Below are 15,575 nucleotides of genomic sequence, written 5' to 3'. Positions count from 1 at the left end.
ATTAGGCCATCTTCTGCTACATATGCAGCTAGAGACTCGAGCTCAGGGGGTACTGGTTAGTTCATATTGTTGTTCCACCTACAGGGTTGCAGCCCCAGTAAACCATTTTTATGTGAGTAGCATTTAGCTTGTCCCCAGGGTGGACCATTACCAACACAGTTATTGAATGTGCATTCATGCCCATGTGCCTTAAGATTTTAATATATATTGCTCCATTGCATTCCCAAATTGCCAGAGATATCAGCAGAGTTTTTATTTTTATCCTTGTCATGAGCTATGAAAAACCTAATCTTTTTTTTTTTTTTTTTTTTAAGGATTTTATTTATTTATTATATGTAAGTACACTGTAGCTGTCTTCAGACACCAGAAGAGGGAGTCAGATCTCGTTAAGGATGGTTTGAGCCACCATGTGGTTGCTGGGATTTGAACTCTGCACCTTTGGAAGAGCAGTCGGGTGCTCTTACCCGCTGAGCCATCTCACCAGCCCGAAAAACGTAATCTTTTACATTTTGAGATTGGAAACTTTTTTTTTGAACATGCTCAAATTGAGCATTCTTAAATAAAAATAAATCTGAAATCTGGAGACTCCTGAATCTAAATTACATCTGACCCTGAGCATTTTGGGTAAAGGACGTTCAACTAATATGTGAATTGTTCATTCATATACTCTGTGGATATTTTTGTGTTGGGTTGTTATCCTTTTTATTACTTTATAAGAGATTTCCTTTTGTAATGTATGTGATCAGTCTTACTTTTTTTAATTGTAATTTTCTAACCTATTTCAGATTTCTACAGGTTTAAAATGATGTGGTATAAAAGAGTATAGCAGAGTGTTAGGTCAGACAGCAATAAGTTCTGTGCATTGGTTTGTTTATTGCACATTATTTTACTTTCTTTGCATCTCTAGCTGTTTTCTATGTTATTACCATTTTTAGACTTTTTTTATATGAAGAACAACAAAACTTTCAGCAGACAAATGATTAGCTTACTCATTTTCTTTTCTTTTCTTTTTTTTGCTGAATTTTTAAAGAAAAGCATTGATAATTTAAATTGTTATTTTCCATGTGGATCTCAACTAGATTTAGTAATATTTTGAGTTACTTCTCACTAATTTATCATTAAAGAATCCAAACCCTAAACCTGGATAGTGGTGCATGCCTTTGATCCCAGAGGCAGGCAGGTCTTTGAGTTTGAGGCTAGCCTAGTCTACCAAGTGGGTTCAGGACAACCAGGGCTACACAGAGAAACCCTGTCTTGAACACACCCCTCTCCTAAAAGAAATTCAAATCCTAATTGCCATATGCAATTATATTTTTCCTTAAGATTGGTTAGTTATTACTTAAAAAAAAATAATAGCTTAAACTGACAGTGCACAGTGCGTTTCAAAATTGTACAATCATTCACAAGTATAACAAGTATCAGTATGCGAATAGCCTGTTTTCTTTCTTTCGTTTTTTTTCATTGTTGTTTGTGGTTTTTTTGGAGACATATTTCCTGTATCGTAGAGTACCCTCAAATATGGATTACTCTAAACACCTAATCCTCTTGCCTCTACCTCCTCAGTACTGAGATTACAACATGTCTCTACCTCCGGGTTTATGTGATGCCAGATTTGAATCCAAGATTTTATGCAGAATAGATAAATACTGTACAAACTGAGCCATGGCCCAAACCCCTAGACTGTTCTTAGGTTGAGAAATATTAAAGATGTTTCAGATGCAGAACATAGAAATTGGCAAAGCATAAACTGTGTAAGGATTAGAAAAACCGATCTGTGCATTTCACCTTGGCACTGTACTGAGAGGTCAGGGATGGTATGTAAGGCATCTGCCATGAAAAGCATCTGTTAAAGGGCTGACAAGTGGCTTAACAATTAAGAGGCCTGGCTTCTCTTCCTTCTTTCCAGCTTGGGTTCCATTTCTAGCACCCAATTGACAGCTCAAGCCATCTTAACTATAGTTCCAAGGAATTTGAAGCTCTTGTCTGACTTTCATGAACAGAGGCACACACTGATATACATAATATTCATTCACATAAATATATATAATAATAAATAAGTAGCCTTTCCACACCCCACATTGACCCTCTGAGGTATAGCCATCATGTCTCCTCATTTACAGGGTTTGAAGAGGTGTAGAGAGACCAGCTAAGGTCATTCAACTGATACGTAGACTGTGGTATTGTGATCTATGTCATAATTCTGTTTTCTTCAGGGCCTGGAGAGATTGCTCATTTGCTAAATAAAACTGCTGGTATAAAAGCAAAAAAGACCCAAGTTTAGATCCCCAGCACACACATAAAAACCCAGCATGAAGTTTCATTACTGAAGGCTTAGTACTAGGAGGTAAATAGACAGGTGGATTCCTGGACTGCACTGTGAAGCCTACTCAGATTACTTGCTGAGCTCCAGGTTCAGTGAGAGGCTGTCTCAAAAATTAAGGTGCAGAGCACTTGAGAAAGATATTCATTCTCTAGCCTTCACATACACCGGCACACATATGTGTCCATACCTAGATGAAATGTACATTTACCACACACATAAATATATAAATGAAAATACAAATAGTTTTCTCAAACAACAATTAAATATGTAGCTATGGGATGAGCTATTTCATAGAAATATTGAGAAACTATTCTATATACAAAAAAGTAATTTTTGGGCTTTTCTATACTATTCTTGTTCCCAGGTATTGACACAGAGACCCTTATATTTATTAACAAGCGTTAAGCACTGTAGCTGGGCAGATACCCACCTAATTTAACCCTCTATGGCTGCTACTTCCTAGCCACAAGCCCATTACTGGCCATCTTAGCCTTGCCCTGGCTGCATCTTCTGCATCAGTGTCCTTGTGATGACTTCCCTGGCCACCTGCTCATGGCAAATGCTCATGGTCATATTTTCTCATGGTCTATTCTGTTTCCCCACCAGAGCCTCTTTCACTGGGATTGCTAGCTGCCTCTTCTCTGGCCCAGATTTTATCTGATCAACTTTTTATTAACCAATCAGAGGTGATGAAAAACAATTTTTACACATCACAGAGACAGGAGGTGCTCCAGTGATCATGACAATGCAAATGTCTTACTACAACCAGATCTCTGGGCACAGAAATCAGTGTCTGAATACACAGTGTACAAAACTATTCCCCAACACAATGTTAACATAATGGGAATTTTAGCCCATTTATGTTGTATTGACTTTTGTGTTGTAACATGGCAGAATGTGGGTGGTCCTCAATGTCATTGTCATTTCATAGACTATATCAGCAATGGCTTGTACTTTTGTGCATCTTATGGTGCTGATGATCAGTTCCCCGTAAGGCCCTGTGCATGCCAAACAAGTCCTTCACTTCTGTGCATGGGCTGTGGTTTTGTGAATTGCTCACTCCCTGAAACTGAGATGCCTGACATGGTGACCATGAACACATAGCAATTCAAATTCCATATCATGAAGTACAACAAATTAAAATGAAATTTCAATTTCATAGCTTCCATGGCCACACCCCTAGTGTCTGTCTCTATAGGTGACACTATTTTGAATGGTGCAAATTTGTATTTCTTTAGGCATAGAAATCTGTGGTAGAAGGTCCAGGCCATGCACAGCACAGAAGTGTCATAGCTCTTGTGGGGTTAACCTGTACTCTGCCAGTGTGGTGGCCTCTTAGAGTGACAGCAGTATGATGCTGCATCTGAAGGTACTCCCGATTGCCTCCTTGAGCTTCAGCTACTACCTCAAGGGTCCATCTATTCATCATGCTTTTTAGTAAGTCTTACACCAACCAGCATCTTACCTCATTCATAAACTAAGGGTAATGCTGGACAGCTGGAAAAAGGAAGGATGGATTTTTATATTCTTTCCGTATATTTGTTTTCATTAAATTTTAATGAATTTTAATTTCATTAATATTTGATTATCTGCTTTTGGGCATTGGGAAGGAGGCTGCTGGTGTTAATTACTTCCATGGCTGTATAATTGTTCTGTCTCAGTCTTTTAAAGATTCCTGCCGCAAGTTCTATGAAGCAGAGATGGAAGAGATGGACTTTAAGGGTGCTACAGAGCAGTCCCGACAGCACATCAACACCTGGGTAGCCAAAAAGACAGAAGGTGAACACAGTTTCTCTGTTTTGTTTGTTTTCAGTGCTAGGCTTTGACTGAAGGTTCCTGAGCATGCTGAGCAGGATCTCCTCTGCCACTGAGGTCTATTTACTCCATCCCTCTTAAGCAGTTAAGCCTACTTTAAAAAAAAAAAAAAGATACATTGATTTGTTTGTTGTGAGTTTGTGTATGTCTTTGCACACCTGCAGTCAAGACAACACATAAGAGTTAGTTTTCTCTTTCTACCACTGGGTCTTAGAGATTCTATTTAGTTCTTCAGGTTTGGTAGCAAGCATCTTCATTTGCCAGACCATTCCCCTGTCTCTAGTCTTTTTGTTTTCATTTTTGCTTTTGTTTTTTGAGACAAGAGTCCATTATGTAGTCTGTACTGTCCTGGAACTCACTCTGTAGACAAGGCTGGCCTGGAACTCAAGGATCCATTTGACTCTGCCTTCTGAGTACTCGAATTAAAGGTGTGTGCTACCATGCTCAGCCCGTAAATCAGAACTCTTAAGCTTTACCTATCACAACTCGTTTTTGCCTGAGAAATTTTTGTATGACCTTGTACAGTATACAAGTATACATTTAGATAGCCTATAGAAATGTGTTTTAAAACAACTCATTGGTATACCTATATTTATCATAATTAAAGATGGAGCCAAACTTTCATATTAATTAGGGAGTTTATCTAAACACAATACAACCCAAAGAGATAATACATTTAAAGCTTTTTTTTAAAAAAATCTTCATTTGTGTTTATGCCTGTATAAAATTATGTGCACCCTGTGCCTACAGGTGCTTGAGAGTCCAGAGAAGGACAGATCTCTGGAACTGAAGTTATAGACAGTTGTGAGCCACCTAATGTGGGTGATATATGAACTTTGAAGCATTTAATCATCTTTTCACCTCCCCCAAAATGTAATAACTTGATGCTTACTTGCTGAGAATAAGAGTATGAATATATGGAAAGACTATTTTTCACAATGAAGCCATTCTGTCTATAAGAGCAGAAAAAATTGTATGTAGTAACAAATGCTGCATTTCTAACATGATGGTTTTGAGTGTGAGCTGATATGTTTGACTCAGTGTTTGTTGGCATTGTATTTCATAGCTCAATACAATGGCAATCAGTACAAAATGTTCATGTATGTCAGGACCAAGGTCACAGCGAAGTGATGTGAAGCAATATGGAGCCATTGCCATAAGCACCTTGGGTTCATGAATTTGAATTCGAATGAAGCTCTGATTATTGCACGTTCTGAATGCTTTGACCGTTGGCAGTTTTTCAGTAACTACACATCAGACAGTATGATCACAATCTGCAGTTTACAGGGCTTTTTTCTAAGTAGGTACAGACATTGCAAAGCTGTCTCTAAAATACTGTCCGTGTCTGACACTTTGCTTAGCTCTTTCCTGTTCCTTTTTACTTTTTAAAGATAGAGAATCACTATGTATTGCTGGCTAACTTTGTTATATAGACTGGGTTGGCTTTAAACTCAAAGAAATGGGCCTGGCCCTGGCTCTGGCTCTGGGATTAAATGGTGTGTTACTACATCTGTCTTTTAACAGTGTGTCTGTGATGTCTCCCAATATTTGATACACCTATTCTAGAACTGACCAACCTGCTGTCTCTCCCATCATCCTTGGTCCATCCCTCCCTCCTCTGTGGGTATCAACACACTTGTGGACATACTCTCTCACAAGCACACATGCATAAACATAATTAAAAATAAATCTTAAAAACAAAAAGGTGTTTTCTTGTTGATGTCAGTGTTGTTGCTTTAAGGTTAAGTGTCTCTTTATATTGAGAGAAGTGAAATCTCTTATGTAAGCTTCTGACCAGAGCAGCAGGTGGTGCCATTTGCCTGTCAGCCCTTGGCACAATCAGCCACCTCTGTTAGCCATTTGGGCCTTGTCTTTGTTACTGTCCTCCTGTTGCTATGAAGAGACACCGTGACCAAGGCAACTATTATAAAAGAAAGAATCAAATTGGGAGCTTGCGTACAGTTTTTTGGAAGGGTTATTTCATGATCATCCTGGCAGATAGGTGTGGTGCTGGAGCAGTAGCCATGAGCTTTACATCCTAACCCATGAGCAGCAGGAAGAGAGAAGGGTATGTGTGGGGGTGCTGTGGGTTTTTGAAATCTTAAAGACCATTCCCAAAAACTTATCTTCTCCCTCAGTTCAACTGAGACTGGGCATGCAAAAATATGAGCCTATGGGGCCCATTCTCATCCATACCACCACAAGTTTTTAATTAGTTTTCTTTTTTAAATTCATTCTTTCAGATAAAATCAAAGAGCTGCTGAATCCAGGTACAGTGAATTCTGACACATCGCTAATCCTTGTGAATGCCATCTACTTCAAAGGAAACTGGGAGAAACAGTTTAACAAAGAGGACACCAGGGAGATGCCTTTCAATGTCAGCAAGGTAACCACAGTGCAGTAACTAAGGAGACTCGTGGGCAAGGTCCTCTGTTCACATTGGCTTCTAAAACATAAGGAGGTGCCCCATGTAGCTAGTGCTTCTAGTGTCTGTGCAGCTCTGCAGGCAGGACCCTCTCTCAGCTGTGGGGCAGTTCTCTTCCCTTCTCCTTTCACATGTTGGAAATGATGGCTGCAGGCTACATGATTTCAGAGCTGGCTCTGCTTCTGTCATGGGCTATGCTGTCACTGGCAGATGTTGAGGCCAAACCTGATGGCAGAGCTCTGCAGTGGTCTTTCATAGCAGTTTGAACATAAGAAAATCTAAACTCCAGATGTGGTTTATGAGTCTCCTTGTGGCCCAGAATGCAGCCCATCTCTTGTGCACAGTCCATTCTTTTCAGTGTGTCTTCTCAGAAGTGCTGTCTTGTGTCTCCTGCCTCCTTCAAGAGGACTACACCTTGTGTTGGTTGCCACAAAATAATACAGAGGGAAAATAACCTTTTCTCACCCTGTTGGAAAAACAGCTGAGGGCAGAGAGCTGTCTAATTAGTGCCTGGTTTATGGTTGGCTCCTCCTCAGGCCTACAAGGAGGAGCCCAAGGCTGGGGGTTCCAATAATATTGGACATCCAGACGCTGGGTAAAGGGGAGTTGGGAACAGTGTGGACTTGTGGGCTGGGGCTGGTGTTGGGGGTAGAATGGGGTATTCTGGTTTAACTCATAACTAATTGTTCTTAGCTTAGTGGTGGCCATCTGGGAGCCCAGAGGGGCCTTCTGTGGGAGACTTAGGCTGAGGCTCTGTAGATGAAGGCTTTCTCCATGCTCCCTGGGTTGGTTCTTGATGAAAGAGACAGTCCATGTTTATCCATACTGTTTATTGGCTATTCATCATGGAAAATGGTTGAATACCACCTTTTCAGGGTAGACCAGAGATTAAATACCTTTTGTAGGAAAGAATGTCTGGGAAGTGAAGCTTATTGGCTTAACCCTCAGGGCCTCTAGATCCCTTATTAGCATGGAGAACTCTCTTCTGATCTACATGATCATAGGTCAAGTTGTAATAAGTGTTCCAGGCCAGGAATCTGGTAGGGAGTAGGGAGCTGCCTACTGTCTCAGGTGAGTGCCTGGGTACTGGGGACTCTGAACCTGCTAAAACTTACCAAGTTTCTGTTGCAGGACAAATTTAAAAAAAAAAAAAAAAAAAAAGAAAAGAAAAGAAAAAAAGAACTGGCACATTCCTGTGCTTGTGGCAGCAACTCTGTCCTGTGGGGCTGGCTTGGCATGCACTGGCGGGCAATGACCTACCTGTTTTTATCTCATGGAGACTTTCTGGTCCAGAGCTCCCGAAGCATCTCCACCAGCTCGCTAAGTTCCCACTGGCAGGTTGCTACCATGCTACCAGCTCCATGCTTCAAATCCCCCACCGCCTTTGTGGTGCCCATCATGCAAACCCACACTTTGCTTCCGTACCTTTCTCCTGAGTACCCAGACAAGTCGCCTCATGAAGGAAAATGCAAAACAAACTTAGTTCAGAAACAACAGTAACTCAATCGCTGGGCACAACAACTAAAATGCTAATTTGTAACCCTTATTAAATCTAGATCCTCTGGTGGTGAATCCTGAAGGATCCGCCATTGAAACCAGGAGACACTCTTACTTATACCTTGTCCTCAGGCTATCCCTGTCCAAAAGGACCTCTGTCCTGCTTCCTCTCTTCCTCCATCCAACCCAGAATTCCTGCCTATTTGCCCAGTGATTGGCTTCTTTATTGATTAGGGGATTGGTTCACATGAAGTCACCTGATTATGTGACTCACTCCTTGTCTGCAGCCCCTCCCGGGAGAGTGGAATTAGCATCAAAATACAAACAGCGCCAGGCCCATCCACAACAGTTTCCTGGCATGGCCAATTGTCCCACATTGGAGGGCAGGAAAGGTGGAGGAGGGTGGAGCCTGGGGCTGCCTGTATGGAGTGATATTCTTGGGAACTGACTCTCCTTTCCTGCTATACCACCTTTAGCATGGGGTGTTTTTTCTCATGCTCACAGCCCTAACCCTGATGTAGGCCACAGGGAAGGACATAGGACTGAATGCAAAAGCCTTTTTTTTTTCTTTTTGAGATCTTTCCCTCGCATAACATAAGAGCAACTACTTACTGTGGCTCCTACTAGATGCAGAGTTAAAAGCATTGTCTTGTTTCCTTGTCTGTACACTAGGACACAGACAACTGTGTGGCTACAACAGCTGCTGATAGTAATCATATGTGTGTCCGTGCCTCCAAAGACACAAGATTTTCTGTTCTGTGGATTTTATTTAAATTATGAGCAAAATTCTTGCCCATTAGTTTACCAGATCACTTCAGATCACTTGAGATCCTACTGTGTACCATGCACTAGCTGGCTGAGTGTACCTGCCCTCATGAAGCTCCGTTTTTTCTGGGGAGAGAAATTTGAGATAAGCATAGCTAGCTAAGAACACCATAGTTGGCTCCAGAGACACGCAGAGGTAGTGGCAGTGAGAGCTGCTGAGGAATCCTTCACTGTAAGATTTCATAGACACCAGAACATACAAAGCATGTTCCAGATTCTTCAGACCACCGTCTTGGGAGAAAGAAACATAATCTAGTTAACCACAACACTACAAACAGCCATATGACCAAAGAAGAGAGTGAAGTAGAATAGGAAGCAGGGTGGGTTCTTTATTATTCCAGGGTGTTTTAAAGATTCAGTTAGGCCTTTGTTCCTGGTAGAGTGGTACCACAAAATGTTGTCCAGCCACAGCAGAGTGGTCTGACTTGCCTTGTGTTGGGACTTATAGCTGCTATGCTGAGGTCAGTGACAAGGAGGTCATCCCAGGGTTGTGCTGATGGCAGTCTCTTAAAAAAGCAAAGTCAGGTTTGGTTTATAATTTAGAAATACAGACAATAGAGTTTTGTAATGAGTCAAATCAGGGTATTAGAGAAAAACTGGAGTCAAGGACATGAAATGGGTTTGGCAACTGGAAGGAGGACATCTCTGTCAATCAGTATGAGTAAGACTTGTAGGTAGGGCAGCTATAAAAAATAATATCAAAGTGCAAGAGTCAAATAGACTATAAAATAAGTATTCCATTGTTCAAGTTCAGGCTAGAACAGTGAATTTGAGAATTATGTTCAAAGTCATGAGAATAAATGAGACCCCAATAGAACAGAATTGTTGGCCTAGGACATCACAAGTGTTTGGTGAGTGGGTCAGTCAGCTTCCTGTGATTAAAATGTGGAGATACCCAATTTAATAATAGAAAGGGTTTATTTGACTGAGTATTACGGCTTTAAGTCTATGATGAGATGGATCCATTGGTTTGGACCATATTTTGAGGGTACTGGAATGGAATTCTGGGAGCAAGCATTGGAGCAAAATGATTTTCCAAGACCAGAAAGTGAAAGACAGGAAAAAGCCAAGAACTCCTCAGTTCTGTTCAAGGGCACATCTCAGTGATATAAATTCCTCCCTCTAAGCCTCACCTATAGAGTTTCCACCACTATGCCATGCATGGTGGCAAACACCTTTAATCCCAACACTTAGGAGGCAGAGAAAGGTAACTCTCTGAGTTCAAGGCCAGCCTGGTCTCTATAGCAAGTTCTAGATCAACTAGGGCTATAGAATGAGACTCTATCTCAAACAAACAAGATTCCATCTCCTCTCAAACTTGCACACTGAGGACTAAGCCTTAAAAAATGGGCCTTAGGGATCATGTAAAGTCTAAACCTGTCTTTGAGAGGCTGATGAAGTATTCTAGAAGTCAAAGAAAAAATATGACTCTCTCAAGGCTGCAGAGATGGCTCAGCAGTTAAAAACACATGTTGTTCTTGAAGAGGACTGGAGACAAAATCTAGTATCCACTGGCATCTCATAACCATCCATAGCTCCAGTTCCAGGGGATTTGATACCCTCTTCTGAAATATACAGGCACTAAATGCCCATAGTCATGTGGTACATGTATATACATGCAGGGCAAACACTCAGACATATAAAATACAATTTAAAGAAGCAAGCATTCCTAGTTTCAGTGCCTGGCTCCTTTGGTTGAATTTGCCCAATGTGTCACATGTGTCACCTTTCAACTTAATATTTATCCTTCCTTTACAGGATGAGAAGAAACCTGTGCAAATGATGTTTAAGAAGTCTACCTTTAAGATGACCTACATTGGAGAGATATTCACTCAGATTCTGTTGCTTCCCTATGTTGGCAATGAGCTGAACATGATCATCATGCTTCCAGACGAACACGTTGAACTGAGTACGGTAAGGATTGTGGCACCTTGATGGAGCTGTGATGGAGAAAGAGTGGTGTTTGAGTTTGTGATGGGGAAGCTGTCCTAGGCTCCCATGATCATGTTTTTAACCTTTCATTCTTGTGTGAGTGTGGTAGAACCCAGGACCTAGAGCATGCTTAGTAAACACCACTGAGCTGCTCCCTGTCCCTTCCCAGCTACCATAATAAGTTACAGCCACCCTTCCCTGGGCACTGTAGAGCGTTCCTGTTGTTTCAGTTACCTGTTGTGACATCACTGTTCTAATGTCTTCACCTTGCTTCTAGGTGGAAAAGGAAATAACTTATGAGAAATTTATAGAGTGGACGAGGCTGGACAAGATGGATGAAGAAGAGGTAGAAGTATTTCTCCCAAAGTTTAAGCTGGAAGAGACCTGTGACATGAAGAAGGTCCTCTGCAAGCTGGGCATGACTGACGCCTTTGAGGGCAGGGCAGACTTTTCTGGAATGTCTCCCAAGCGAGGCTTGTATCTGTCTCAGGTTGTCCATAAGGCCTTTGTGGAGGTCAATGAGGAGGGCACAGAGGCTGCAGCTGCTACAGCTGCCATGATGATGATGAGGTGCATGAGGTTTACTCCCCGCTTCTGTGCTGACCGTCCCTTCCTTTTCTTCATTCAGCATGTTAAGACCAATGGAATTCTGTTCTGTGGCCGGTTCTCCTCTCCCTGAGCAAAGGGCATTCCTGTCAGTCTTGAACCATCTCCCCATGGTTTGCTGTAACCCAAGTGACCTTATCCATAAGTGTAATGACAATTATGAAATAAAGAGCTTTATGGCACCCCACCTTCAGAACTGCCTGTCAGGTTTACAGGAGGGCTTTTTCTAGGTTCTGGATTTTCACTCCTATGGGCTTATGGTGTTGCTAGCTACAGAGCTCATCCCTGCTGCCAGACCCTGTGGCAGCCATGTGTATTTTTGTTTTTTTCCTTGGTAGCATCAGGATCTCATCCCATTTTAAGTGAAAAAAAGCCAGCGAGTTGAAACATCAAGGAATGGACAGTAGGGAAAGCTCCTTTCTCCTATATCTGTTTCCCCGTCATATGGTAAGACAGCTAAGCCTCCTTAGATACTTACTGACTACTTTCTCCCAGCTGTTGGAAACATGAGGTCATTCACTGACCAAAGCCATCTAGGAAAGGCTATGACAAGCAAGTGAGTTTTCTGGAGATGGCCTACTGTTTTACATGGCTGCAATGGGTGTGCTCTGGAGAGGCACAGCCCCAGAGACTTTGTCTCAGGATTGCTTCCCACTGCTCATATGCCTCTCCTGCCACTATAACATAGCCCAATGATCCCTGGGCATCAGCCCACTCTACTGGGCAAATTTCCTGTAGATCAACATGCAGATGAACTTTCATGAATTAATAGTGTTGATATGAATTGATGACTATAGAAGTCAAATAATTTTAGGAAGAAAATTTAAGGAGATGGTTTTAGTTGCTTTTCCAGAAAGATGTAATAAAGTTAGAATCAAGAATAGAATGTGCACTCTTCTCATAGAATAGTAAATAAAAGCTGCATTATAAGGAATACAGTGAGTCTTCATAAATTGCACTAAGAAGAGAAATAGGCTTGGAACAAATTTGTGATCAAGGAAAAACATTCTAGATCAGGTCTAAGGATGAAGCCAGGGATATGCCATCTGATAAAGCAAGGCCATGTGAAACTTTTGCTTTGAACTTATAATGAGCTTATAGAATGAAATAGTGCTTTGAACTTACTCTTGACATCATCCTTCTCTTCCCTTTTGTATAAGATTTTATCTATGAGGTAATTTTATAAAGAACTTCTTTCTAAAGGTATAAAAACGTTGAGAGAAAAAACAAAGTGTGGCTGTTGGGATTCAGTTTCATCCACCAAATGTATGTATGTCTGCCTGTCTATATGTATGTACATACATGTGTATGTAGGTAAATGTGTGTGAACCTAAATATGTATATACACTTGTGAAATTGACGAAACAGGTGGTCAGGCCTGGCCAGAGTATGACCTCTCTATCCTTTTCTTTCTTACCAGCCACATAAGAGTTAAAAAGTTCAGAGTTTCTTGCTAGGCATTCTTTTTTAGAGACAGAGTTTCTCTGTATAGCCCTGGTTGTCCTGGAACTCACTTTATAGACCAGGCTGGTGTCAAACTCAGAAATTTGCCTGCCTCTGCCTCCCAAGTGCTGGGATTAAAGGCGTGCACCACCATCACCCGACCTTGCTAGGCATTCTTGTCAGCCCTAGATAATTATGCTTTGTTCCATCAGTGGTGCTGACTCTGTAAATTGCCCGCTGCTGTCAGCTGGGGGATTGGGGGATATTGACTGCTAGTAGCATTGACCCCAAATCACTGTTGCCACACCCCTAATTGCCTATGATGTCAAAGCTGGCCTTTGATAATTCACATAAACACCAGATGACTTTCTATTTAGTGACAAGTATTATAAAAGGTGACAAGTTTCTGCAACCATGTTGAGCACTTTCTGGAAATACAATAGAAGCATTTATGAGGAAGGTAAGAAATTAAAGGGGTCAGGGTCTGTGTGAAAGAGTCACCTTGAAAATCTAAGGGATGGCAGGAACAACTTTCCATGACCTATGTGCAGTTTTTCAGTTGCCAGGATCCCTTCTGACTTCACTGATGCTGCTGTGGTGACAAGAGTTGAGTAACATTAAGACGAATGGAATTTAAGAGTTTATATGAAGAAAGGGTGAGCAAGGCTTAGTGCTTTTGATGATCACCATTTGTCAGTGTTCTGTTGCTATAGCAAAAATACCTGTGACTAGAAAGCATGAGCATGGTGGTACAGAAGAATGATTCCAGCACTTGGGAAGTAGAGGTGGAAGGATCTAGTATCAAAGCCATCTGGAATTAACTGGAGTTTAATGACACAAGTTAAATGGACCTAACACCCACTGGCAGCATGCAAATACTAAAGAAATCACATTTCTCAGCATCCCATGGAAATTTCTCCATAATCTATAATGTATTAGGAAAGATAGCAAGTTTCAACAAATTTAGGAAAATTGAAATAACATCTTCTGTCTGACCACAGTTGAATAAACCTGGCTACCAATACAAACTACTGAAAGCACACATACCCATGGAGACTCAACAACACACCTGAATGGCAGTTGGATCAAGGAAGAGATGAATAAGGAAATTAATAATTCCTAGAACTGAATGAAAATGAAAATACAACCTACTCAAACCTATGGGACACAAGACAGTTCTAAGTGGAAGGAGTTCATTACAGAAATAAGTAACGACATTAAAATTTTGAGAAATGTCAAATTAATAATGCATCTGATCCTAGGAAAGACAAAAAACAACAACCCAAAGAGCATGGGAAAAGATAATCTAACTCATGGCTAAAAGCAAAAATAGAAATAAACAGAATACAAAGAAGGAAACAATAGGTTCTTTGAAAAAAATCAAGACTGAAAAACTATTAGCCAATTAACAGAGAGAGAGAGAGAGAGAGAGAGAGAGAGAGAGAGAGAGAGAGAGAGAGAGAGAGAGAGAGAGAGGATCTATATTATAATTGAAGATAAGGTATCAGGGAGACATCGTTGTCGATAGTGAGTGTCTTAGTCAGGGTTTCTATTCCTGGACAAACATCATGACCAAGAAGCAAGAGTTGGGGAGGAAAGGGTTTGTTCAGCTTACACTTCCACATTGCTGTTCATCATCAAGGATATTAGGACTGGAACTCAAACAGGTCAGAAAGCAGGAGCTGATGCAGAGGCCATGGAGGGATGGTTTTTACTGGCTTGCCTCCCCTGGCTTGCTCAGCCTGCTCTCTTATAGAACCCAAAGACTACCAGTCCAGGGATGGTTCCACCCACAAGGGGCCCTTCCCCCTTGATCACTAGTTGAGAAATTGCCCCACAGCTGGATCTCATGGAGGCATTTCCCCAACTGAAGCTCCTTTCTCTGTGATAATTCCAGCTTGTGTCCAGTTGACACAAAAATAGCCAGTACAGTGAGGAAACTCAAAATCATGAGGACATACTTAAAAAAAAAAAAAAAAAAAAAAGTGTATCCTACCAAATGGGAAAATCTAAAAAAAAAAAAAGAATTTCTAGATTTATATTACCTACCAACGTTAATTCAAGGTGAAGTACTTAATGTAAATATATACAAACAATGAGATGGTAACAGTAACTAAAATTTCCCAGTTAAAGTTAATCTGGGTGGATTCTGTGAAGAAATGTGCCACCAATGCTCCTCAAACTATTCTCTAAAACAGAAAAGGAAAGAACATTTCTAAATTCTCTGTGTAAGACCAACATTATCCTGAAACCAAAACCAGACCAAAAAGAAGAAAGAAAAAGAAAATACAGAAAGACAAAAATTGATTTTAGTCCAACTTCCCTGATGAACATAATAAATCAAAATAAAACACTTGCTAAGCAAATTCAACAGCACATCACAAAGAGAACATCATGATCATTTGGCTTCATCTCCAAGATGCAGGGAGGCTCAACATACCTAAAACAATAAGCATAATCTACCACATAAATGCACTAAAGGACCCAGACCACATAACCATCTCATAGATGTAGCAAAGACCTTCAAAAATACTCAATATCTTCCCTTTGTGACACAAGATATGAAGAATCTGGGAACATGGGGGTCATATCTCAACACAATAAAGGCAATATACAACAAGACCAAAGGCAACATTATCCTAAATGGGGAAAAACAAAGTAGTTCTACTAGCATAAGAGACGAGACAAGGATGGCCACTCTCTCCATTC

General features: G+C 40.9%; 1 protein-coding gene across 8 annotated transcripts in view; it reads left to right on the top strand.

Moving 5' to 3' along the window:
- Window positions 1–12,595, top strand: part of LOC110333763 (serpin B6) — an 85,606-nt gene extending 73,011 nt beyond the window's left edge. For 6 of the 8 annotated variants that reach the window (XM_021215462.2, XM_029547393.1, XM_029547396.1 and 3 more), the window contains 4 exons: window positions 3,985–4,102; window positions 6,382–6,524; window positions 10,644–10,799; window positions 11,095–12,595. In XM_021215462.2, the coding sequence (XP_021071121.1) occupies window positions 3,985–4,102; window positions 6,382–6,524; window positions 10,644–10,799; window positions 11,095–11,496 (819 nt within the window). In that variant the 3' untranslated portion in view covers window positions 11,497–12,595. The remainder of the gene's footprint in view (window positions 1–3,984; window positions 4,103–6,381; window positions 6,525–10,643; window positions 10,800–11,094) is intronic. The other 2 variants (XM_029547392.1, XM_021215461.1) reach the window with 2 other exon arrangements.
- Window positions 12,596–15,575: the final 2,980 nt, after the last annotated feature.

This window comes from Mus pahari, chromosome 16 (genome assembly GCF_900095145.1).
Source record: "Mus pahari chromosome 16, PAHARI_EIJ_v1.1, whole genome shotgun sequence".
Taxonomy (NCBI): Eukaryota; Metazoa; Chordata; class Mammalia; order Rodentia; family Muridae; genus Mus; species Mus pahari.
The sequence above is the reverse complement of the archived record's forward strand: the minus strand, read 5'-3'. Positions and strand labels throughout refer to the sequence as shown.